The sequence below is a fragment of the Astyanax mexicanus genome, chromosome 20 (assembly GCF_023375975.1).
Source record: "Astyanax mexicanus isolate ESR-SI-001 chromosome 20, AstMex3_surface, whole genome shotgun sequence".
In the NCBI taxonomy this organism is placed as follows: Eukaryota; Metazoa; Chordata; class Actinopteri; order Characiformes; family Acestrorhamphidae; genus Astyanax; species Astyanax mexicanus.
In genome coordinates, this window is record NC_064427.1 from 10,210,723 (window position 1) to 10,236,939 (window position 26,217).

Consider the following 26,217-nt stretch of genomic DNA (forward strand, 5'->3'; position numbering starts at 1 on the left):
AAGATGAGTGAAGTGCCCTCCTCTGTGGTAGACAAGATGGATAGGTTAGCAAACTCGTTCATCAGGAAGTGGCTGGGACTGCAAAGATGCCTATCAGATGTAGGCCTCTTTGGCAGAAACACGCTACAACTGCCACTGCGGTCCATTGGCCTGGGATACAAGCAAGAGAAGGTTCGGTTGGTGCTGGAGTTGAGGGAGTCCACTGACCAACTGGTGAGAGCAGCCGGCCCTCAGATATGAACAGGGCAGAAGTGGAAAGCCCAGGAAGAGGTTGACATGGCAATCAGCCGGTTAAAACATCGCGAGGTAGTCGGCAGCGTTCAGGAAGGGCGAGCAGGCCTTGGGAGGAGTCAGACCCCCCTCTTCTGGTCAAAGGCTTCCAAGGAAGAACGGAGAGCTATGGTGGTGGCAGAAGTGACAAGGGCCGAGCAGGAGCGCCTCAAAATCAAAGCGGTGGCTCAGAGCCGGCAAGGGAGCTGGATGTCCTGGGAAGGCGTCACAGACAGGTCCTTGTCATGGTCTGACCTGTGGAAGATCCCCCAAGCCAGGCTCAGCTTCCTGATAAGATCCACCTATGACACCCTACCATGCCCCAGAAAGCTCTACCAGTGGTTTGGTGTGGAAGAGACCTGCCCCCTTTGCAATACCAGCAATGCAACCCTCCAACATATCTTGTCAGGGTGCAAGACAGCCTTGTCCCAAGGTCGTTACAGGTGGCGACACGACCTAGAGTTGAGGAAGCTGGCAGAGGTGGCAGAGTCATGTAGACAGGAGGCTAACAGTAGACCGCCTATTCCATCAATACGTCCAGTACTGTTTGCAAGGGCCGGAGAGAACGTCAAGCCACCTGGCCAGAGAGTACCATCAAAAATCCTGTCACCCAGCAGTGAGTGGTCTATGAGGGTCGACCTGGGGAAGCAGCTCCATTTCCCACGGGAGATTGTTGAAACATCCCTCCGGCCAGACTTGATTATGTGGTCTGAGCCACGTAAGACCATCCTGTTGGTGGAACTCACTGTCCCGTGGGAGGAGGGTTTGGAGGCCTCTAACGAGCGGAAGCATGCAAGGTATGCAGACCTGGTGGAAGACTGCAGGGAGGCTGGATGGAAGGCAGTCATGTGCCCTGTCGAAGTGGGATGTAGGGGCTTCGTCGGGTCATCGACTGTTCGCCTGCTCCGTGACTTGGGATGTACAGGAGCAGGATGTCGCAAAGCCATGAGAGAACTGGCAGAGGAGGCAGAGAAGGGCAGTTTCTGGCTGTGGCTAAAGAGGAAGCATAGGAGTTGGGGCCAAAATAACATCTAGGGCATCAGCAGGGGGTGGCAGGGAAAGATCTCTGCCATTGCTCCGCCACCAGGAGATGTACTGGGGTTAAAGGAGTGAAACATCCATGATTGGTGGTCCTATGCTGTTAACCTCTATTGGATTCCTGTACTTGCCCAAATCAGATATAAAACCCTGATGCTGACCTACAAAATAATTTTTATGAGCCCTGTTAATTATTATCATTAGAAGCTGACATCAAATTAATGCTGGGCGGTATACTGGTTTATTCAGTATACCAGAGGGGAAATTAAAACTGGTATGCATTTTTCACATGCTGCCATACCACTAGAGGCGCTACGGAGCACTGTGTCGAACTACAGCGCCAAAAAAGCATAGCTAATGCTAGCCAGTTAGGATCTCACTCTGTCCTGCCTGGAGAACAATGAGAACAGCACTTTATCTGAGGAGCTCCTGCTGCTGTTCCTCACTGTATGAGTGTATGTATACGAGTAAAATAGGAAAACAACAGCAAACAGCAATTATTCACTCAAAAAAGAGACAAATGGAATTGCACAATCAATCCATAGCTCAGAAAAAAGTTCCTCTTGTCCCCCAGATGAGCCCAGAATCAGTACTGGGTGCTGAATCATGTATTTAGCAGAAGTAATAAAACTCTGGATATGAGGTGCAAGAGTAGTAAAAATCAGTAACTATAGCCTTGTTAAATATATTAATACTGTAAATTGAAGAATATTTTTTTATTGTATGGATTTGTTAACTGGAGAAAGAAGGAAAGTGTGGCTGAATTTAATACTGTATTGCCTCTAATTGCTTTAAATATAACATATTGTAAATTGATATTAAACTTGTGTCTTAATTATGCAATAGAGCTTTTGAGAAATATCTCTTTGAATACTTAAACATTGAGCATTTTAGGTCCATATATAGTGTTTAAATATGTTTTAATAGTTCCATAGAGGAAGCAGTGTTAAAGTTGTTGGTGTATCTCTTTTTAAGGTCTATTTTTTACATTCTTCAGCTATTTTTCTGCTAATTAAAGCCCCACTAGGTAGGATTTCCATGATTTTTTATCTTTTTAAAGAAGTAAAATTACAGCTTGCAACTCACTGCAGTGCTGCATTGAGGTGTAACAGGAGGAATAGCGGTGCTCTTGTGTCTGTGCCGGAGCTCCTCTGAGCTCAAACCAGACAGAAGTTTTCCGAGGCGGATGCGACCAATGCTCGAGAGAACTGCGACCTGCTTTCCGACCTTTAGTTATAACAGTTCTACAAGGACTACTGGTTCATTCTTTACAAACTAACATACAGACACTCTGGCAGAAGCTGGAAAGAGACCGAATATGTCTGTGAAAGACAGAAAACGAGAAAGAAAAGCTAATCCGCCTGAAACATTTATTACACTCTGCAAATGTAGGGGGAGCCCACAAGCACAAAATCTCATTCCTACCTAGTGGAGCTTTAAGTTTGATTTCCTCATATATTTTGTAATATTTTGGTAGAGAGTAAACCCTATACTTATCTATCAACGCTTTCATTTAAATCCTTAGTGTTCTATATTATACGTACTCCTGACAGTACAGTAACTCACAAACCTATATTAAAGCCCAGTCATGCAAAAATATAAATAAATAATAATAATAATAATAAATGCTATGATATACCATGAAACTATCAGAATCTTGACAAATACAGTAAAAAAAAACTTTCTGGTCATACCGCCCAGCACTACATCCATTAATAAACTATCTTGGCTCATCAACAGCATTTACAGGGTTAGCGATCAATCATAATATTTTAATTTTCCAACCTAGGCCTGTCAATCATTTTAAGCCACTAATGATAACGATGATAATACGAAAGAGTAATAAAGCAATTAAACACCACTTTTAAAGAAAAACTTTTAATTAGGCCTGTATGGCAATAATTGAGAAAAAAATGTGCTATCAATTTTAGATCATTTTATGCCACAGATATGATAATATAATAGCTTAATAATTTAATAACATCTTGGTGTTGCTTGATAATTAATGTGAGGTTGTTTTTGTTTAGTGGCTGGGGTTTTACTGTGTTAAAACAAGCTACGTGGGATGAACTGCTAGTTAATATCGCCCTGGCTTACCAGAACCCTTTGCATGCTGCTGCACCCAGCTATAGTGGAAATCTGGAAATCTAAGCTTACTTTAAATGAAAGGAAGCGTTTTTCTCATCCACATAAACATTTTTTAGGAGAGAAATCTGTGTAGGATAAAATCCAGTGCTTATTTGACTTTAAAAGAAAATGGTTTCTTTTGTTTACTTAACTTAGTGTGCTTTCACACCTGAAAGTCCGGACCGTGATCCGAACCAAGGTTCATGTGTTTGCTACTTTGTATATATTTGGTCCGCTTGTTTTTGTTTTCACACTGCAGTTTAAGGAGCGCACCAAATACCTTTGTGTGATACTCCTACATCCTTTTATCATCACTTATGTATCGATGCGTTTTCCTTAACTTGATGCTGATTGGTTTTAGAAGGACATGCGTCTGACGTTGGCGTGTTGACAATTCAGCGGGTGGTTCATACGGCATGAAGCCTTTCCAGGATAAGGATAAAATGAATGAACAGATTCATTTCGTCTCCATAGTAGTGCTGCTGCTATTGTGGTTTTTCACCAAACAAACGTGCTTGTCCTGAAGCAACTGCAGAGGGTACTGACTGCAGCCTGCAAGAAGGCGGAGTTGGATGTCCAGTGCTTCCAGTCCCGCCCACTTTGTCAACATCATGTTTTAGCTCTGCCTCTGAACGGAAGTAAACAATGTACAGGGCAGCTAGCGGACTTTAAATATAATGTGCCGTGTCGTCCGGTTTAAATACTGTGTTTACACTACAAGCTTGAGGAATGCCTGCTCAGCTTCCTGTAATTGGTCCGAAAGTTCGAACCATCCAGAAAAGTGCTTTCACACTGCAGGCGAACCGAACCATGGTTCAGAAGATCCGGTCCGGTCAGATTTGGTCCGGACCGTGGTTCGCGGCCCCTTTCACACATGCTACTTTGGTTCGGACAGAATTGAAATGTCCGAAAGTTCGGACTAAACGAGGCAGGTGTGAAAGCACCCTTACTTACCTAAATTATGTATCACTAGTGAGGAACAGGGATGTCGGCGCTGGGTGGTGAGACCTGCTGAATTAGAAGGAAAACATGGTGACATTCCTGTTCCTTACTAGTGTAGCATAATGTGCCTTATAATCCAGTGCGCCTTATGTATCAAAATTAAAGGAAGGAACAAGGCAAAGGTTAAACAAGGTAAAATATGTTTTATACTTTAAATTCTTCAAAGTAGCACCTCTGATGCCAACTTTGCCCACTCTTTTTCTTTTTGCATTATTCTTTTAGTCGGCTTTATGAAGTAGAACCTGGAATGGTTGAATGAATTCTAGAGGTTCTCTGAGCTCCTATTAAGTGCTTTTCCTTCATTCTGCACTCCAACTTATCCCAAACCACCTGGGTTGGGTGTTTATGTAAGGTTTTTGAGAAGGCCAAATATTTATTTTTGTTTACTACTTAACAGGATACTACTTTTATATTAATCTTCAATGTCGTAAATAATATGAATAAAAAAACAAATACTGATGAGAACGTGGCCAAACTTTTGTCTGGTACTGAATAAACTGAAATAAGATAAACTGAATCTTCATTTTGCTGAAGGCCTTATAAAGAAAAGAGATCAATAGTTCTTTCTGAATAACTCTGAACTAAAGGGAGCAGAATTTAGAGTGGTGGTGGGAGGGGGTTTGGGTGGGGGCTGGTTGTTCTGGGTTCAGCTTGTTGGATTGCTGTTGATGAGTGTTAGCGCTTGTGCTGTACACACGGGCAGTGTGTGAGACAGGCCTGGAGTCATTATCACCCAGTAAGACTCCACTGCTGATTTTTACGGCGAGGGCTGTTTGTGCTTCTGTTGCCATAGCGATCCATCCCGTATCCCGCTGTCGGACGACTTGTGCCTGCAGTTCAGTGTGTTCCGGCATTCACTGGATCACAGCGCAGTGGAGCAGGCGTGTAAATCTGCGGCCGCACAATTTGACACACAGTAGTGGAATATAGACGATAAAAACGAGCGTTTATTTTAATGTCACTTTTACAAATGGCATGAGAACCTAGCTTGTGCTTGAAAACGAGTTCAGATTTTAATTTAATGAATTACTATTACAATAAAGTATCAAAGTAACATTTTAAAATCTATACATCTTACAGCTCTGTAACTGTGCTTTGGTGAGTTTATGGTGAAACATTAACATTTTAAATATTAAACCTTACTTAATATTTAATATTAAATATTAAAGCGCATTTCTTGAAGGAAACACAGAATGCTTGAGCAGCTAAAGTGGTTTCCACTTGCAGGAAGTTACTAGGCTGTTGTGTGGTCACTGTGGTGGTTGCCCTGGTGTTGCTACAAGCTAGCTTTTGTTTAGTGGTTGCTCCCTGCTTGCTATGATGCTGCAAGATGGTTGGTATGATGGAAGGTGGTTGCTATGGTATCACAGGTGTTTGTCATGTTGTGACTAGGTGATTGGTATGGTGTAAGGTTGTTGCTATGGTATTACAGATGATTGCTTGGTAGTTGTTATGGTGTTGCTAGTAGGTCAGTATAGTGCTGTAAAATGGCTGCTGTGGTATCACTGGTGTTTGTCATGTTCTGACTAGGTGATTGGTATTGAGTTGAAAGTTGGTTGCCATACTGTGTGCTTTCGATGGTATCTAAAGTGATTCCCAGATGGCTGATGATCGTAGATCATCACAGCCATGGTGTTATTCACGATAACACACATCCTTGAATGTTCTATTGCTTTTATACAAAGGTTTTTTAAAGAAAATAAATCAAAGAACCTTTAGAAATTCATAATTAATCTGCTTTAATACGGACTGTGCCTTCCACCAAAAAGTTTTTCCACAACAAGTGAACTGTAACTGTAACTACAAAACGGTGTATGTTTGATACAGACTAACATCACCAATGTTACCTTGAAATCAAAATAGGAAGTAAGCGAAGAACAGTGAAAGTTAAGGTTCCGGCTATCAGACTACAGCCGAGTTAAGTGATGGATTAAAGAACCAGCACAGTGGTCTGCAGGAGAGCGTGCCTTGGCTGGGCGCTAACCTGTGCTAAGCTAATGCTGCTTCTGCTGCTGGAGGTGATGATACAAAAATGTCTTGTGTGTATATTCCTTTACTCGGCAACGTGTCAATGGAGTGACACAGATATCCTATGGGTTTTTTTATGTGGTTTCTATTGTGTTGCTAGGTTGTTACAGAGAGTTGTTATGTGGTTGCTATGGTACTCAAAGAGATTGCTCTGGTGTTTCCATGGCATCGCTTGAAGGTTGCTATATTTCTGATATGGTGTTGATAAGTGGTTCCTGTGGTACTTTAGGTGATTATGTTTTTGCTATGGTATTGCTAGGTGGTTCTTATGGCATCACAGACATGATCTGTGACATGATCTCATGATGTCTATACCAGCCTTGAGCATTCCACTCTTCAATCTTGCTTAAGTTATAGGGAGCATTTCAGAGCCAATCAGAACAAAGATACCTGGTGGGTTCATGGAGCGCATGTCACTCAAAACAATAATTTAGCTGTCTAAATGCTGCCGTTGTTGTTGTAAGTCCATGGGTTCTACCCCCAGAGAGAATAATTGTCCTCTCACTCTGTCTTTGAGAGGATGATGGTAGCCAGTGTTTGCCAGCATCTGTTAGTTGAACTAACAGAACTAGCAGTTAGCACTCTCCTCCAACCGTGTTAAGCTCCAACTGTGTTAGCACTAGAATAATGGCAGTTTGAGATGTGGGGGAGCTACACATGTCTCCAGAGGAAAGTTTATTCTAGCTTTCTCCCTCCCAGTGCTGGTATGATGATTGCATTATATAGCAGGAGGGTTCTAAATAGTGTCAGGACTGAAGATTTGGAAGCAGTTGTGATTTTGATTGTCTGTGAAGCATGGCCACATCGATACTGCAGTGATTGACCAATCAAGAGTGCTTGTATGTCCTTGTGTTTTCAGCAGTTTGAGGATTGGGGTCGATTTTAGGATTATGGTGTTGATGATGGGGATGGTGGCAGTTAGCAGAGCCTCAGTAGCTTGGGGGCAGGTGTTGTGCTGGATGCTTCTGTGGCGTCTGCTTGATTTAGGTCAGCCTTAGGAGTCCTCTCTAGCTATAGTGCTAGAGTCACGCACCCTCTCACACACCAACACGCAAAAACACTCACCATCTGGTGATCTGTAGCAGGTCATGTCTGCTCTCTCTGCTCCATCATGGTATCTAAGTAAAACTGAGCAGAAAGAGACGTGAAACCTGCTGCTCTATTTAATGCAAGAAATACATAAAACTGGCTTTAAAGGGTCCATATCATGAAAAAACAAGTTTACCATATATTTTATATATTTTCATGGTTAAAAAAAAGTTTTACTTGCCAGTAGCCGTTGCACTAGAGCACCAGCATCTTAGACCAGATCTTAGATTGGGTACGACTCACTCCAACATTCAGAGCCTGGCTGCTGTGTCTGGTAGCATCACGGCTCCAACCCTTTTAAGACCAGCTGTTAGCATTGTGTCTAATCCACTCCAAACCTTCTAAGCAAAGCTGCTTTTTATGTTAGCATCATGGCTCTTACCCTACTAAGGCTGACTGTTAGAATTGTGTCTAACCCACTCCAAACCTTCTGAACTCAGCTGCCTTATCTGTTAGCATCACAACTCCAACCCTGCTATGGCCAGCTTTTCTCATTGTGTCTAACCATTCTGAGTGCATGCCTCTTACCCTGCTGTTAGCGTTGCATCTAACCTGCAGCAAACCTCCTGAGCCAGGCTGCTGTGTTTGCTAGCATCATAGCTCCAACCCTGCTCAGGCCAGATTGTCTTATTGTGTCTAATTCACTCTAAACATTCTGAGCCCAGATCCTTTGTCTGTTAGCATCACAGCTCCAATCCTGCTAAGACCAGCTGTTAGCATTGCATCTAATCTGTTTCAAAATTTCAAAGCTGTTAGCATAGTGTCTAACCTTCTCCAAACTTTTCAAGCCCAGCTGCTGTGTCTGTTAGCATCACGTTTTTAATCCTGATGAGGCTGGCTGTTGGCATTGCAACTAATCTGTTTCAAAATTTCTAAGCTGTTAGCATAGTGTCTAACCTTCTCCAAACCTTCTGAGCCCAGCTGCTCTGTCTGTTAGCATCACAGCTCCAACCCTGCTATGACTAGCTGTTAGCATTGTGTCTAACCCACTGCAAACCTTCCAAGCCCAGCTGCTGTGTCTGTTAGCATCATGCTTCTAATCCTGCTGAGGCTGGCCGTTGGCATTGCTCCAAACATGCTCCAAAACTTCTGACCCTAGCTGCATTGACTGTTAGCATCATGGCTCAGACCCTACTAGACTGGCTGTTAGCATAGTGTCTAACTCGCTCCAAACTTCTGAGCCCAGCTGTTTGGTCTCTTAGCATTGCAGCCATTAGCCTAAAAGTATGTAATCACAGCCCAAATCTATGTAAATATGTCAGTTTTTGTGACTGATTTCTAATTGAACTGTTTCTGCAGTTCATTTTCCTCAAAAGGACAGAACGAAGTAGAAACTGAACAGCACCTGTTAAAATATTAACATTGTTTTCATACAACATCAAACTCTTTGGGTGCTTTAAAGTGGGTTTAGGGGTCCGGGGGGGATGTAAGTAGGTCAGTGTGTGGGCTGTCTGACAACGTCCCAGAAGGAAGTTTAAATAAATAAATTAATAAATGAAGCTAAGCATGTGAGAGAGAGTCTGCGGGAGCGGCACGGCTCAGTGCGCTGTCCACTTCTGCACATGAACAATGTTCACTGTTTTTGGTCTCTCTCTCTCTCTCTCTCTCTCTCTCTCTCTCTCTGGATGTTCTCCCTCCATCGCTATAGATCATCATCTCAATTACTCGTCCAGCTCTCTTTCTGTCTGTCTGTCTCTTCATCCTAAAACAAAGCCTCCGTCTGAGCTGTCCGCCATTTAGAGAGAGCAGTATTAGATGTAGGTCAGAGCTCAAATTCCTTTCAACTGCCTTTCACACTGTTCTCTTTATATCCATTATATATACATATATTTTATTATTATTATTAAGTTTATCTTGCTTTGCAAGATCACCTGGAATACCACAACAACCACTTAGCAACCACTTAGTTGCACAACAGCAAACATCTACTAACACAATTAAAACCAAGTAGCCACTCAGAAAACGCACTACTTATCTACTTATCTAATATTATTAATTCTTTATCTGTTCGATCTCCTGATTTTCTGAGCCTCTCTCTCCTTCTCTCACACTCTGAGTCACTCTCTCCAGCACCTTCTGTTTCTACACCTCCACCAACAACCCAGCAGCTCCACTGAAAGAGAGAGAGAGAGGTGATAGAAGGAGAGAGGGAAAAATGAGAGAAGAAAGGAGGGAGCTAGAGAATAGTATAGAATGAAGCAAGAAAGAAAGGGAGAGAGAGGATGAGAGAAATAGATCACAAGATGAGAGAAAAAAGTACAAAGCGAAGGCAGATAAAAGATAGAATAGAGAAAAAGAAATGGAGAATGGCAGGAAGAAAGGCAACAGAGACAGATAAAAGAGAGGGAAAGACAGAAGAGTAAAAGAGTAAAAGAAATAAAGAAGCAAAAAAGAAAAGAAGGGCAAGTAAAAGAGAGAGAAGTAAGATTTTTGTGTATGTATGTATGTGTGTGTGTGTGTGTGTGTGTGTGTGTGTGTGTATGATGACTAAGTGCACACCTACACTCGTCCCTCTGGTGAGTTGAGTAATAGAGAACCCCGGTCATGAGGTGTTTTTGGACTCAGACCCTGGAGATCGGTGCGTGTGTGTGTGTGAGTGTGTGTGTGTGTTTACAGTCAGATAGTGTGTGTGTGTGGTTATTGCTCCTGTGGTGTGTGTGTGTTCTTTGAAGAGCACTCAGGATTGCAGGTGGGTCTTTAGTGAGGGGGCTGTTTGGATGGTGGCCCAGTGTGAGTGCTGGTGTTGGGTACGGCTGCAGTAACAGTTCAGCTGTATTGATTTTGGAATGTTGGGGTCAGTGATGAACTGTGGCTATTAGCACAGGACCTTCATGAGCCGTAAAGGTCAACCACAACCTGAGGAAACAACAGAAAAAACCCTGTTGTGATGATAATGTCTGCTATTTTTTGGACTTTCAGTCTGCAAAGACTAAAAATAAAAATGTATTTTAAATAAAATGTCAATTAAAGTTAGACACAATATTTAAACATAGTTACATATACAGCTCTGGAAAAAAATAAGTGACCACTTCATTGCTATTTATAGGTTTATGTTTGAGTAAAATGAACATTGTTGTTTTATTCTATAAACTACGAACAACATTTCTCCCAAATTTCAAATAAAAATATTGTCATTTAGAGCATTTATATGCAGAAAATGAGAAATGTCTGAAATAACAAAAATGATGCAGAGCTTTCAGACCTCAAATGAGGCAAAGAAAACAAGTTCATATTCATAAAGTTTTAAGAGTTCAGAAATCTAAATTTAGTGGAATAACCCTGTTTTTTAATCATAGTTTTAATGCATCTTAGCATGTTCTCCTCCACCAGTCTTACACACTGCTTTTGGTGCAAAAATTCAATTTTTTTGATGGCTTGTGATCATTTATTTTCCTCAAGTGGTCTCTTATTTTTTTCAGACAGATCTGACCAATCAGAGGAGACAATGTGTTCACGTTGTTTAATGATGCACATTTTGGTGTGTTTAGGTTTATGCCTGTGTAAAAAATAAATTAAACGAAGGGAGATAACGCTTCAAGTAAACAAACGCATTAACTGACCAGAGAAACCCACTACAAATGTGAAAAGGCCCTTATTATATATTTATATATATATAATTATATATAATATGCATAATTATGTATATTATTTATACTTACCAAGTTAAGGTCTAAATCAGAAATTCTTACAAACAAGCTGAGATATTTACAATAAAGTAAAAAAAAAAGTAGTTTCCTTTATCCAATTTGTCATGCATGTTTATTTCAGCGAGCCACGTTGGCTTTACCTCCCCTTAAATATACAAGTATATGCTAGTATTTTAATTGACACCATTATTATAAACATAATTGCATTTTACATTTCTTACATTCATTTTTATTTATATTTAAATATCTACTATGATAACCTTGTGTGTTAAGAACAAGTGGGACTTTTTTTCTTTTTTTTTTTTCTTTTTTTCTTCACATCATCCAATTTAACAGGATTTTTTATACTCTTTCTAATCAAATTTACAGTAAGGTTAGTGTTTGTTAAGCACAGGTGGTAACCTCAATATGCATATTGTTGATACTAAAAGAAGATTTATTGTAATACAATAAAATAACTATATATATACATGACCAGTCAAAAGTTTGGACACATATTCTTATTACATGTTTAGTCTTTATTTGAATTATTTACTACACTGTAGATTAATAGTAAAGATTTAATAACTATGAAGGAATACACATGAAGTTTGGTAGTAGACAAAAAAGATGTTTGACCTTTACGAGTGAAGGAAAAGCAGTTAACAAGAGCTCAGCACCTCTAAAACTCCTTTAAGAACCAATCCAGATTCTACCTTAATAATAACTTTAATACTTTTATGTTTTCTACCTAATTGCATATGCATTCCTTCATAGTTCTGATGTCTTCAATATTAATCTACTAATGTAGAAATGAATAAAAATAAAGAGTATCCATTAAATGAGAAGGGGTGTGTCTACCTATCTAAGAATAACAGAAGATATGAGGTGAAACTGTGATTTTGCATCTGAAGAGAGAAAGTGTGTGTGGGTGACCTGTTTTGCACTACTTTGAGGAAACACATCTGTCATAAGAGGTTATAGTGTGTGTGTGTGTGCGCTTTTCATTAAGTTGCACTGGTGTGTAAGCTTCTCTACTCTCCTGTTCTCACCCTTACCACACACACACACACACACACACACACACACATAGCCATAGAGAAGCTGTTGCTGGAGTGTTGGAGAATGACAGAGAGTCAGAAGGAAGTCTGTGTGTGTGTATGAGTGTATATGAATGTGTGTATTCTGGCTGAGAGCCACGCTGCTGGAGGGAAAAGCCAGCACAGTATTATAAACACACACACACACACACACACACACACTGAGTTCACTTCCATTTTTAACTCAACAAGAACACACTTACAGAAATGTTATTGTCTCTCTCTCTCTCTCAGCTACCTCGGATGGCACGAGGCAGGGGCTAGACAGCATGCGAGGAGGAGTGTGTGTGACACGAGGGATGAAGGTGGTGCTCAAAGTGGGACAGAGTAAGTATCATCATCATTATCATCATCATCATCATCATCATCAGTAACAGCAACAGCAGCAGCTCATTCAAGTAACTTATACCCATAAACACTTTATATCTACAGTCATTTCAGTTTATGGACAGATCTGCTGACACTTAAGGGCTCATAACTTCTATTTTTACTGTTCCCTCAGCTCCACTTATATTACTTTTCTGGGTTTATGCACCAAAAAACAGCCCTAATTCACTTTATCAGTGCTTACCCAGGGAAGTCTTTCTACTACATTTTGGAGCATTGCTGTGAAGATCGGATAGTGACAAGAGCATTAATGAGCATTAATTTAGCAACAAGAGCATTAATGAGGTCAGGATGTAGGATGATCAACACCTCACCTCATCCCCAATTGCCCACCTCATCCCAACATACAAAATACAAAACACTAAATGGCCCATTTAACAGTTTTATTATCATGTATAGACTGTATTGCCTGTATTTAAAAAAATGTAACAATGTTTTGATAGTACATTCAATTCTGTCATTTGAAGGAAGAAAGAGATATATCTTTAAAGAGACAGATCCATATGTTGTATATCTAAATTTAGTCTTCTGATTTGCAGTGGAGCTAAAGAGGCTAACAAGGTAAAACGTTAATGAAACCTCACCTCTCTGCTGTCTTTTCCCGTAGCTGCATATGGACTTCCTCCCAAACTCAAGCCAGATCCAGCTCGAACCAACACCAGACCTCCAGGTACAGGATGAAGAGAGACTAGAGTATTAATTACAGCAACTTTCACACACACACACACACACACACACACACACACACACACACACACACACACACCTTGATTACTGCCACACCTGTTTTCAATCTAGAAATCACTTATATAGGACCTGCCTGACAAAGTGAAGTAGGCTAAAAGATACTCAAAAGCTAAACAACATGCCAATATCCAGAAACTCAGTCTAGAAAAGGTTTTAAAGCCATTTCTAAAGTTTGGGACTCCAGCAAACCACAGTGACATCCACTATCCACAAATGGCAAACACCTGAAACAGTGCTGAACCTTCCCAAGAGTGGCCAACTGACCAAAATTACCCCAAAAGTGCAGCAACAACTCATCCATGAGGTCACAAAAGACCCCACAACAACATCCAAAGAACTGCAGGCCTTATTTGCCTCAGTTAAGGTCATCGTTCATGACTCAACCATAAGAAAGAGACTGGGCAAAATGGCCTGCATGTCAAGAGTTCCTAGACAAAAAACACTGCTGGGCCAAAAGAACATTAAAGCTTGTCTGGATTTTGTCAGAAACCATCCCAAGACATTTGGAAATATACTATGTGGACTGATGAGACAAAAGTTTAACTTTTGTGAAGGTGTGTCACAGAAATACCACATTTCAGAAAAATAACAACATACCTACAGTAAAATATAATAGCGGTAGTTTGATTATCTGGGACTGTTTCGCTGCTTCATGGCTAGAAGGCTTGCTGTGATAAATTAAAAAATTAATTCAGCTGTCTACCTAAAAGTCATGAAAAAGAATATCCGGCCATCTGTTTGTTACCTCAAGCTGAAACAAACCTGGGTTCTGCAGCAGGACAGTTACTCAAAGCACACCAGCAAGTCCACCGCTGAATGACTGTAGAAAACAAAGTGAAGAATTGGAGTCACCTAGTCGAAGTCTTGAACTGAATCCTGGTGTGGTAGTTAATGTTCAGAAAAACTCCAATGTGGTGGAATTACAACAATTTTAAAGAAGAGTGGACCAAAATTCTTCCACAGCGCTGTGAAAGACTCATTGCAAGTTACCACAAACTTTTGATGACCCAACCAGTTATTCGGTTTAGAGGGCAAACATTTTTTATACAGGGTCATGTAGGTCTGGTCCAGTCAATTTTACAGCTCTGAAACTCAAAGGAAAAAATGTTTTCAGAGATACAACTTTAGTTATAAAGATACAGTACTAAGTGCTAGGTGAAGTTAACCCTTAAACTTCACTTAATGTCAGACTCAAGCGGCCAAAAAACTTTATCAATGCTGCGAGCCGAGCCCAGATGCCCCTCAGCACTCTCTTCCCGCGGCAGAGAGCACAAATTGCCCGCCCCAGCTGTGCTCTCTCTCCCCACCGCTGAGAAAGTTTAGCAATGCCTTGAGGCCAGCCCAGACTTGGAGATACCTATAGTATTTTACAAAGAACAAGAAAAAGTGGATTTTAGTGGAATAAGACCTTTAAGCTAATGTTTTAAAAATTGTCCTGTTTGTTAACAGACTCAAACAGATTACATAATCCTGAAAAAAAGCTCATCTATGAATACTCACTTTTAGAATTTTAGTGCTGTGAAAACAGGCATTTTATACTGTTACTGTATTTAATCAGCTGTTCTTTTTTCACCGCAGGTCAGAGTGATGATGGCAGCTCTAAAGGTGGCGATGGCGGTGAAGGTGAGCAGGGTGACGAGGGCACTGTTTCCGGCTCCAACATCGCCCTGATCGCGGGTGGAGCGGGCGGAGCTGCCTTTCTACTGCTGGTTGCTGTGGTGATTGGAGTGGTGTGCTATCGCCGAAGGAAAGCCAAGCACTCGGAGACACATCACCCGGCCCTGTCCCTGTCCTCAATGACCCCAAAACGGGGCAGCGGCACCGGAGTCACAGCCGGGGGCCTCTCTGGGGGGTGCAACACTGGTGGCTCAGAGCCCAGTGACATCATCATCCCTCTGCGGACTTCAGACTCCGCCTACTGCCCGCACTACGAAAAAGTCAGCGGAGATTATGGACATCCGGTTTACATCGTCCAGGAGATGCCCCCTCAGAGCCCCGCTAACATCTACTATAAAGTATGAGGGGGACTAAAATGTGTGCGCACACACACACAACACACACACACACACACATATGCATACACACACACATATGACATATGTAAAACTATAACATCTTGGCAAGGGAAAGCTTCCTTAACATAATCAATATACCTAATATTTTTGACAAAATATTGTTATATAAAATAATATACTAAGAAGCTGATACCATGTTTTTTTTATATAAAAATGTCATAATTTAATATTTTTTAATCTACTTCACCATACGACCCATATATCCATACTGTAATAATCTTACAATACTTAAGCTCTGCCCATATTGGAGTTATGCTGCCTTCACATCCAAAAATAGCCTTTACGTATTGATTAAAAACTAACAAATTTAAGTAACTCATTTTAATAACCAATTTCAAGTACAGTTGATGTTTTTTATTGACACATTTGCAACTAGGAAAGTAATTATGCATTCAGGACAGATTCTAGGCTTGTTTGGGGGAGAAGCTCATTATCCCTGGTTTATTTCCACACACAAGAACCCTTTGGGGCTAATGGCTCTATTGTGCAATTCTGTGCATCATTTTTCCACGTGTAGCCATTTGCTGCTTTTTAATAGACTGAGAAACAGAGCTTTTGCATGACATTTCACCGTGCAAGAGCTTCTCAACACACGCAAGCGTTCTCGTATCAGATTATTTTTATCAGTGCAGGCAAGCAAGACAAGCTTTCATGCTGTCAGAACACACACTCACTCCACAAAGCTGAACTTATTACAGTACCCTCGCTCCAGTCCTATCACAGTGTGGGTTTATTAGACATTAGGTATATTTATACCAATGGGAAAGGAGGTATTATGATCAATTGAAACTGGTACTGCTCGTTACAAAATTAACCAATCACATGACCCCACACATGGCAACTGGAGAGGAAAACTTCAAACTTCACTGACTTTATCGGTTCACTGAAGCCTGGTTACTTCCAGGCACGAAAACAGCTTTCACACTTGACCAAACAGACCGAACCTATGCACCAAGCACTAACAGGTCCATATAAAAAGAGTGAGTGTGAGAACACTCTTAGCGTACTTAAAATAAACTTTATCTAAAATACATACAATATACAAGTTTTTTACAACATTAACTCAATTATGTTGCAATAAAAATATGTATGCACGTGTTGATTTTCTATGTTTTATTATGTTTAATATACAGTTTATTTTTATAAATAATACTATTTCCAACTGCAACACAATTAAGCTAATGTTACAGTTTAATTTCATCTAACTCAAACTCTTGGACTCCTGATTGATCCATCTGTTTATTAAATATTACAGTGTAAAATGATGCTGGTGCCTACAAGTGATATGAAAAAAACGCATGTTTTAAAATAATTGACACAAAAAATATTATATAGTAGAATTTAATAAATAATTTCTGAGATAAAGGTTGATTTCTCTTGCCACGATGTGTTGTTTATCAGTGCACACACACACACTCTCAAACCTCACCTACAGACTGATCCCCCCCCTGGACTTCAGCATTCTCCTGCCTTGGGTTAGCTCTAATGTCCTCTCCACGTCCCGACACTTCACACAGCAATGTCCTGTCACCCACAGGGTGTGTGTGTGTGTGTGTGTATGTGCGCGTGTTAAATCAGACACACTGTGTGAAATGTCTGTGGAGCTTTGTTCACACACGCAATACAGACTGGCACTGAAGCCTTCAGACTGTATTTACTTTAATGTTTCTTTTACCAGCTGTAGGAACTGTTTGGATAGAGACTTGGGAGTGTGTGTGTTGTGCGTGCGTGTGTTTGTTTGTGTGTGTGTGTGTGTGTGTTACAGACTGAAACTGAAGGATGTGTTTGCTTGTCCTAAAAACCAACCACACAAAGGGAGCAGCACATTTTGAAAGGTTCGCTCCAAGAGAAAATGAAGAAGAGCTGTATAAAACATTTCAATATTTAATCAGTTTTTAGATCTTGTTTTTCTTTGCCCATTTCTGTCATCAGCTTTGTGATAGTTGTCCTGTTTACATTCTGCGTGTAGAAGGCCTGATCCCCATTGGTGGGATCATTTCAGTCGCTGTATCAAAGCATTGCTAATTTTTGTTGTGTATTTTTTCCCACATTTTTGCCACTTACTGACATTCTATTCTGTACTTTGGAACTGTTTGACACGTTCAAGGAAGGAATCTGATCTGCAGAGCGAGGAAGAGGAAGAGCCTATGGAATGCTTGCTATGATGTTTTCGGACTGCTTTATGAGCTTGTGGAGGGTAGTGCATAGGTCCAAAAGTATGCAGACACCCTTCTTTCTAAAGTATTAGCTTGAGGTTCGGGAGATTATCCTCCTTTGCTGCAGTAACATCCTCCTACTTTTCTGGGAAGTCATTATGCTAGAAGTTGGAACTTCTTTAGTTCTGTTAGTCTCCAGCTCATCCCTAAGATATTCAGAGAACCCCACAGCTCCTCTGCTCTGGGGAGCTTTATGCCCCCCACTTTTAGCACTAGGCACCATGGCCTTGTGTACGGAGTAGGAGTGTCATGTGTAGGAGCTTAGGCACATTCTACTGGCCACTGACCAATTGAATGAGTGTAAATTAGTTGAGTTTACTCATTAAAAGTGGGCGTCTGGATACTTTTGGACATTCTGTTGCACTTTCCCAATTTAGGCCCTCACCAACATTCTTTGTGTTGTTATGTTGTGACTTTTCAACACGTTCCAGAAAGGAATTCACGAAGCGAGGAAGAGGAGGAGACCCGACCAAAAGACAGTTTAATGTTCGCTGTGAAACTTCTCGTTTTCGGACTGGTTTATGCGCGAGTGGTCAGAGGTCAAGAAGTCAAGGCCAGGCCTTGCGCAGGCCGGCAGACCGTCTCAGTCCAGTGTGGGAGTCGCTTTCCTGGAATAATTCACAGCCTGGGTTTTCCAAGCACTAATGTTTTTGAGTTATGGCCACTTTGTACCATACCTACAGTACGCACACACACATATATATGTGACCTCACAACCCCACTGATATCAATATCAACTTATGTTTTCATTCTCTCTCCCTTGTGTGATTTTTACAGCTTCGTAGCTACAGCATAACCAGCAAGGCCAGGTTTTAGGATATGTGTGTGTGTGTTTGAAAGAGTGCAAAACTGAAGATCTGGGCCTCCAGTGCTACAAAATTTATTGTTCCTGCTCCAAAGCTTCCATCAATCTCTATAGGGTCTGCTCGCAGATGAGTTCCTCCATACCTACAGTTGTGAGGACAGACAAGGTTTTTCAGAACGATTAGAGAAATCCCATTAAACCTTATGAAGACCGTGACTCCAACTCTAACTCAAATTCTATACTGACTTTAGACATGATATAACACAGTGGATCAACACTATAAGATGACATGGCTCTTCAAACCATCACTGATCATCAGTTAATTTTACATTTTATTTGGAAATTAAAGGATCAGAGTCTGGAGGAAGAGTGGAGAGACACACAGTCCAAGCTGCTTGAGGTCTAGGGTGAAGTTTCACCAATCAGTGATGGTTTGGAGAGTCATGTCATCTGCTGGTGTTGATCCACTGTGTTATATTATCAAGTCTAAAGTCAGTGCAGTGTTTTCCCACAAAATCTTACAGCACTTCATGCTTCCCTCTGCTGAGAAGACTTTTATGGAGATGCGGATTTAATTTTCAAAGGATTTGGCACACTGCCCACACTGCCAAAAGTAGCAATTGGTCTTATAAAATATTATTATTATAATATTATTATTATAAAAAGTTTCTGATTGAATGATTTTTGGACCATGATCATCAGCAATAAAATAAATAAACATTTAAAATATATATGTGTAATACATCTATATAGTATATGAGTTTCACATTTTTAACTGAATTACTAAAATAAACTATAATAAATTTAATATAAAATTTTTTTGAGATGCACTAGTACATTGAGATGCAGCTACAGTCTCTCATTAGCATTGAATGGGTTCTGTAAAACTTGTCCGACCTCACAACAGCAGCTAAGGAAGAGATTATTTGGGGGCGGAGCATGTAGAGGTCAGTTGTTGCTGTGCTTTTGCTGTCATTAACCCCCCAACACACATACACACACATACATAAACATACCTTCAGCACTAAACCCCAAACCCTTGTCCGATGTAAGCACTTTTTTCATCGTAGTTTATTTTTTGTTATAAGCGCCAGACCTGCCTGCTGAAATTCGGCCCACATTGTTCAAGCTGTACTGTTAACACAGACACTGCCACCTGCAGGACTGGAGGAGAAACTGTTGTTTTTATAACTATGTACTTCTGAATCTGCTGCATATATTTTTGTCTGTAATGACCAGAATGTTCAGCAGGATTCTGCAGTGTGTGTGTGTGTGTGTGTGAATGTGTAAGTGTATGGTTGGGGAGTGTGTGCTGGAATGCAGGTCAGAGTTACACATTTCCTGCGGTATTTCACTCCATTTCACTACCATTTCCCTGATGAATCAGAAAGCACTTAAAATGCACTTAAAGGGACTGTTGAAATTTTACAGACAGTATAAAACGTTTCCAAACAACCACATTGGGCATCTGGTAATCTGGTGTCTGCTTATTTGAACTTGGAGCTAGCATAGCTAACAAGTAATGGAAGCTTACACCTTGCTAGTTAGCATGCTTCAAACCACATAGGGCTCACTCTTACACTCATGATGCTTATTGCTACCTTACACCATGTGAACAGTCTATTTTCACGCTTTGCACCTGCGTCATTTAAATAGCGACGGAGCTTCAAGCTTACTTGCTCAGCATGTGCAAACTCAACATTTACATCAACAATAAACAGAATATTGAATAAAATAACATTGCTGTTGCTGTAAATGACCTGCTCCCGCACCTTCACTGCGTGAACAAGCAGGTCAGATTCCTCTGAAGAGATGCACAGAAGCACTGCACTGTTAAAATAGCAATCCGCCAAAGTCAGAGCGCATCTGGATCTTAAAGAGAATGGCAAGTGACATGCTGATTGGTTTATTTGACATTCTGGCAAAACACACCCATAAGTTATTAAGAGAATTAGTACATGCATTTTGCACATTTAGAGCCCCACAAGCTGCTAGGTGCAAAGTGGATGACTTGTTTTGTTTTAGTATTTTGAGCCAAAATACGCAATATTTCTATAATATAATAAGTCCGATTCTGGAGTTAAGGTTTACACTGTGGTGCTGTGGAGCTCACTGTTGAAGCTGCTCGGTCACAGTATACCCCAAACAACCACTAGATGGAACTCTGAAACTGGAGCACAGCTGCAGACACTCAGCCATGGCTACTGGCTCAGCTGGAGTCCAGAATTTGAGTTTGTTTCGCTGTTTCTTTCGTTCATATGTGTAAAATTAATGCATCTTATGGTGGAATGGAAATTAAGATTTTAACCCCAATAACCTGATAATACTATTCTCCATTCAGTGCATCTCAGTGCAGCTCAAACCAGAATTAGTAGGGCTGTGTTTTGGCAAAAAAACGTAGAGATACAATATGTATCACAATACAGGAGTACAATTCAATAAATTGCAATATAATATATAATGCAAAACAATGTATTGCAGTTGTTTAGATCATAATATTCATTTTTAGAAAACTGTTATAGTATAAAAGATTTTAATAAAAGAAGAGGACACTTTTTTATGTAATTAGAACAGTGGGATCCAATGACAACACTGCTATTTATTAGGTACAACACAAAATTAACTACTGTCTTTTTTTTTTTTTTTTTTTAACTACTGTCTAACACCAATCTTTACAGATAACTAATAACTAAATATCGATGCTGTGTTTTTGAAAATGTACACAGTATTGCAAAACTTAATATTGTAATACTCTGATATATTAATATTGTCTTACACTTCTGGTGAGTACTTAATACAATTTAGATTAAAACTCAGATGTGAGAAATCAAAGTTTAGAATAAAATATATATTTAAGTTTTCTCAAAAAATTGCTTTAGCATTACATAACAAACACAGCTAACCACACAAACATTTTAAACAGGAAGGTGAGTTAGCCAATGTTTGTCCATGTTTGAGACAGCAGTATGGTGTATAGTGTCAGAAATTACGTAAGTCTGTTATAGATTACTGATCACCTCCACACAGTTTAAAAAATAGTGTGTAATGATTTAAACAGACAGTTAGCACTGTGCTAGTTAGCTTACGTGAGCTTCCATTACTTGTTAAGCTAGCTACATTAGCCTCAGTATTAAACACACTGACTGACCACATTTAGGCTAAAGGAGAAATGTTGTGAATGAGATATTTGTCTAAACCAGATGTCTAAGGCAGATAATGTCTCCTGCACCATTGTTTCCATCATCTCACTCTACCAAAGAACCAGCACTCGCAGGAGTGGACCTGACCTGTGTCCTGGTGTACACGTCCTGAGCATATCTATGGGTGAGGTATAAAGTGAGATGTGTTTTGGAGTGATATGTAACGTGTGGTTCATATTTTACCTCACAAATTCCCTCCTATTCACCTCTGAGGATGCGTCATTGTTTGTTGGTAGTAAGCTGTTAGCATCCAAATGAGCCCTGGGTTTAAGCCGCTTTCTGTTGTGGGGAAAGAAATTGACCTAAATCTATTTCTGTGGTTCACAAATGAGTTCCAAAGCATATATTTTGTTTTGTTGAAAAAAAGCACTGTCCTCTTTATATTACTAAGTAAACCAGAAATATTGCTACAGATATGCGACATGTAGGCTAACGTTAGCTTGCTAACACAGTAAGGCTGTCATATAATAAGGACACAATTAATATCCAGCATCCAGTAGTATTCAGCCTAAAAATGGTATAAAACACTTTTGGTGTTTGAACAAATAAGTCTAAAAAGACCAAATAAATTATAATAAAATAATAATACAGAATAATAATTTTTGTCATGTTGTGCTTGGTTGGTTTATCTACTGGGATTAAAAAATGTTCAGTGTTAAATAAATATTTTTAAATTGTAGCTTTGTAATTGCTTTTTTTTTTTAAAGCAGGACAGAAATACATTCAGGCTGTTTAATTCATGTCCAAATGTTTTATTTTGTTTGAAATAAGTTTCAACCAAAAAAAAAAAAAAAAGAAAACAAAACTAAGAAATATGGTCCAGCAAAAGATTACATTTTTACATCATGTCTGGGTGGTTCAAGCTGGTTTTTAATGGTCAGCAGGTAAAAAAAAAACGAGTAAAAATCTTGGTCCATTCTTGCAGTAGAGGTTTAGTTTTGGTAGATTAATAGAGGTATGAAATGCCTTGGCAGTCTGTGATCGATTAATGAAGAAACAGTGAAAAGCCACAGTTAAGAGCAGGATCAGTGTAGTTAGTGTAATTGTTGAAAAGCATCAGACAAATTATTAAAACCAGATACAAAGAGTTTAAAAACTAAGAGGTGATTTTAATGTTATGGTTGATCCATGTAATGTACAGCTCTGGAAAAAAAATAGACCACTTAAAAATGATGAGTATCTTTGATATTTTACCAAATTGAAAACCTCTGGATTAGAATCAAGAGGAATATAGATGTTCACAAGCCATCAAACCAAGCTGAACTGAATTTTTTTCACCAGGAGTGGCATAAAGCTATCCAAAAGCAGTGTGTAAGACTGGTGGGGGAGAAATTGCCAAGATGCATAAAAACTGTGAAAAAGTATTAAAATTGTTATTAAAATGTATTCCACCAAATATTGATTTCTGAACTCTGAAAAAATTATGAATATGAACTTGTTTTCTTTGCATTATTTGAGGTCTGAAATCTCTGCATCTTTTTTTGTTATCTTAGCCATTTCTTATTTTCTGCAAATAAATGCTCTAAATTACAATATTTTATTTGGAATTTATGAGAAATGTTGTCCGTAATTTATAGAATAAAACAGCAATGGTCATTTTACTCAAACATATACCTATTAATAGCAAAATCAGAGAAACTGATTCAGAAAATGAAGTGGTCTTTTTTTTCCAGAGCTGTATATGTATACTGGATCTTGTTTTAATGCAGTGACTGATTAGTGTTTAATCTCTATGAATAAAGTATTATGCAAAGTATATAATGATAACAGAAAGTTACACATTATAATAGGCTTTATAATGCTTTATATACACACTCAGGAATAGGTTCCCAGATTCAACAACCTGATGTTGATGTTTAAATGGAAGTCATTTCTCTTGTACAGAAAATGTACAGAGAATAAAATAGTAGATTCAACAACCTGGTGTTGATGTTTAAATGAAAGTCATTTCTCTTAAAATAGTATATATATATATATATATATATATATATATATATATATATATATATATATATATATATATATATATATACTGTGTAATTAAAAGCAATTAAGATCTAAAACAAAGTTCTGTAGCTAGCTGTGTAAGTAAAATACTAAGTAAGACAGAGACCAAGGACCAATCAATTAAGCAGCCGAAAAAGGTGTGGGTGGAGCTTCTGGCCGAGAATTATATTCCTATTCTTATTTTTATAGAACCGTGTCTCAGCTAACATAGACCATCAGCTGCAGTCACCTCCCACTGGAGAGAATATAATGGCGTATCTGACGGTAACACACTGATGGCGCTGATGCAGATCGAGCAAAAACACTAACAGATGTGCTCTGGACTGAGTCAGACAGCGTTTGGTCTGTGCAGCACCGAGTTAAGTTGAAAAAGCTGTGTTCACGTATGAACTATGCTTACTATTACACTCCTATAAAGGCTAAAAGAAAGTTGTTACAGACCTACAATGCATAGAGAATACCTAGACGTTTTACCAGCTCTTGACATAGTGTAAACGTATGTTAAGTTTGAGTCTGGCATGTTGGTCAAACAGCTTATTCAAGCTTGGTCAGGTTGATCATTATTGAAGATCAGCTAAATCATCTTAACTCACAAAAACACACCCAAAGTGTATTCAAGAATAATAACATTGTGTATGTTCTGATAAAATAAATGTCCAGCATAGAGATTCTGATTTATTGACTAATTGCAATTTTCAGTGGAATTTGTTCATAAGCATGCCCTTAGCATGATGTATTGACAACAATCTTGTATTAGGTGGTACATATGGGGGGGGGGGGGGGGGGGTATGTATGTGAGAAAGAAATATGCTTTGGAGCATATTTGTTCGTCACAGTGTGCAACAGTGGTGATTTTCCAAATTGCCGTTCATTTCCCTCCCATAGAGAGAAAGCGCTTAGCTTTGAGTTCCTATTTCTGGACAATTCACTGACCACAAAACAATGCAAGACCTCAGAGGCCTGTTCTTCTCTCTCCTCGTGTATCCAAACCTCTCGTCAGCCCAAACACTCCTGCTAATAAACAAAACATTCCATGGAGGAAAAACTTCAAAAATATGATATAAAACTGAAAATTGTTGCTAAATCTCATGTCTCCAGTGTGTTTTATCATCATTTCTTAGTCTTGTTTTTTGTGCAAATATCTCTCTCTGTGTCTTTCTCTCTCTGTGTCTTTCTCTCTCTGTGGTCTGAGTATGTTATGGTTGGTGGCGACTGTGCAATAGGTTTTGGGTGACATCATTGGCATTTTAATTGCAAGGCCACAGTACTTCTAAATACAAGTTTGAAAAGGCCCAATCCCATTTTTCTTTTGAACCCCTACCACTTGTTTTCGAGTGTATCCTAGCTGCTGGTTAAGTAGTTAACTTAAGGGTATTTATGGTATGTCTTCAGAAAGAAGGGCAGGTTTTGCAGCAGTTAATTATTAATGTTCATTCCTTAATTCATCAGTGATTGGGATCTGAAATGAGCTTAATTAGCTTTTATTAGCTGTTATTTCTCCATTCCACCTTAAATACTGCAGCGTCTGCCATCTGTTACACCATTTAGGCAGAAAAGTTTAAATAAAAAGTTGAGAAACTCCTAGCAATGTTGTATGCGTGTTATGAAGAAAATAACCATAAAATATTAAAACTACACATTCCCTAGAACACTAACACTGGGTGATTTTCACCCACACAATATTTAATGTATTTCCATTGTGTTGCTGCTGTGTGAGTTGCATGGGACTTTGGGGAGCTTCAGGGCGATGATCATTGATGCCATTAATGTTATGGTTGATTTCCTCCTCGCATCTATGTTCTTTTTTAAGAGGCGTGCATTCAGGTGATTTTTATCCTACGTTAGTGATAGAGGGTTACACATTTTATGGGTGTAATTTACCTGGTGATAGTGTTTGGTTGTTTAAATCAGGCGCTCACAAGTCCAAGGAATGGGTGGAGCGAAGACCAAGTTCCCAGCAGCATTATTTTAAGGAATACCTGATTTTCCAATCATTTTTCTGATTTTTTTTAAAGAGTCATCCAAATCACCTTTTTTATTTTATGTGATGTATGTTGTAAAATTAAAGAAGGGTTCCAAAACTTGTCATACTGTAACACAGTGGATGCAGGATGCAAATGCAGGTCTCTTATTTTCCATATTTTAAATAATAAAACAAAGAACAAACATTAGTGAAGTAATAAGTAACACTAAGGCTACTGAAAAAAACACTACAAAACAAAGGATAAACCATACGACTAAAACAAACAAGCAAAATAAGCAAACAAAGAAACAAACTAAAGAAAACAAACCTAAAGAAACTAAGAAACTAAACTTACTGAAAGGCTGCAGGATCGAGGAACAAACAAACAGATATTAAACAAAAGACTGGGTCACATAAAGACAGAGGGTCTAACACAAACTAAAAGCACAGCAGATAACAAAGGAGCACATGGGGTATTTATACACAGGCACAGACAAGGGACACCTGTGAAAGTAACGAGAAGGGTGGGGTTACAAA

General features: G+C 39.4%; 1 protein-coding gene across 1 annotated transcript in view; it reads left to right on the forward strand.

Annotated features, from left to right (window-relative positions):
- Nucleotides 1–23,243, forward strand: part of efnb3a (ephrin-B3a) — a 97,126-nt gene extending 73,883 nt beyond the window's left edge. Inside the window, exons 4-6 of the mRNA XM_007236050.4 lie at nucleotides 12,515–12,607; nucleotides 13,275–13,337; nucleotides 14,993–23,243. Coding sequence (XP_007236112.3) covers nucleotides 12,515–12,607; nucleotides 13,275–13,337; nucleotides 14,993–15,435 — 599 coding nt within the window. The 3' untranslated portion in view covers nucleotides 15,436–23,243. The remainder of the gene's footprint in view (nucleotides 1–12,514; nucleotides 12,608–13,274; nucleotides 13,338–14,992) is intronic.
- Nucleotides 23,244–26,217: the final 2,974 nt, after the last annotated feature.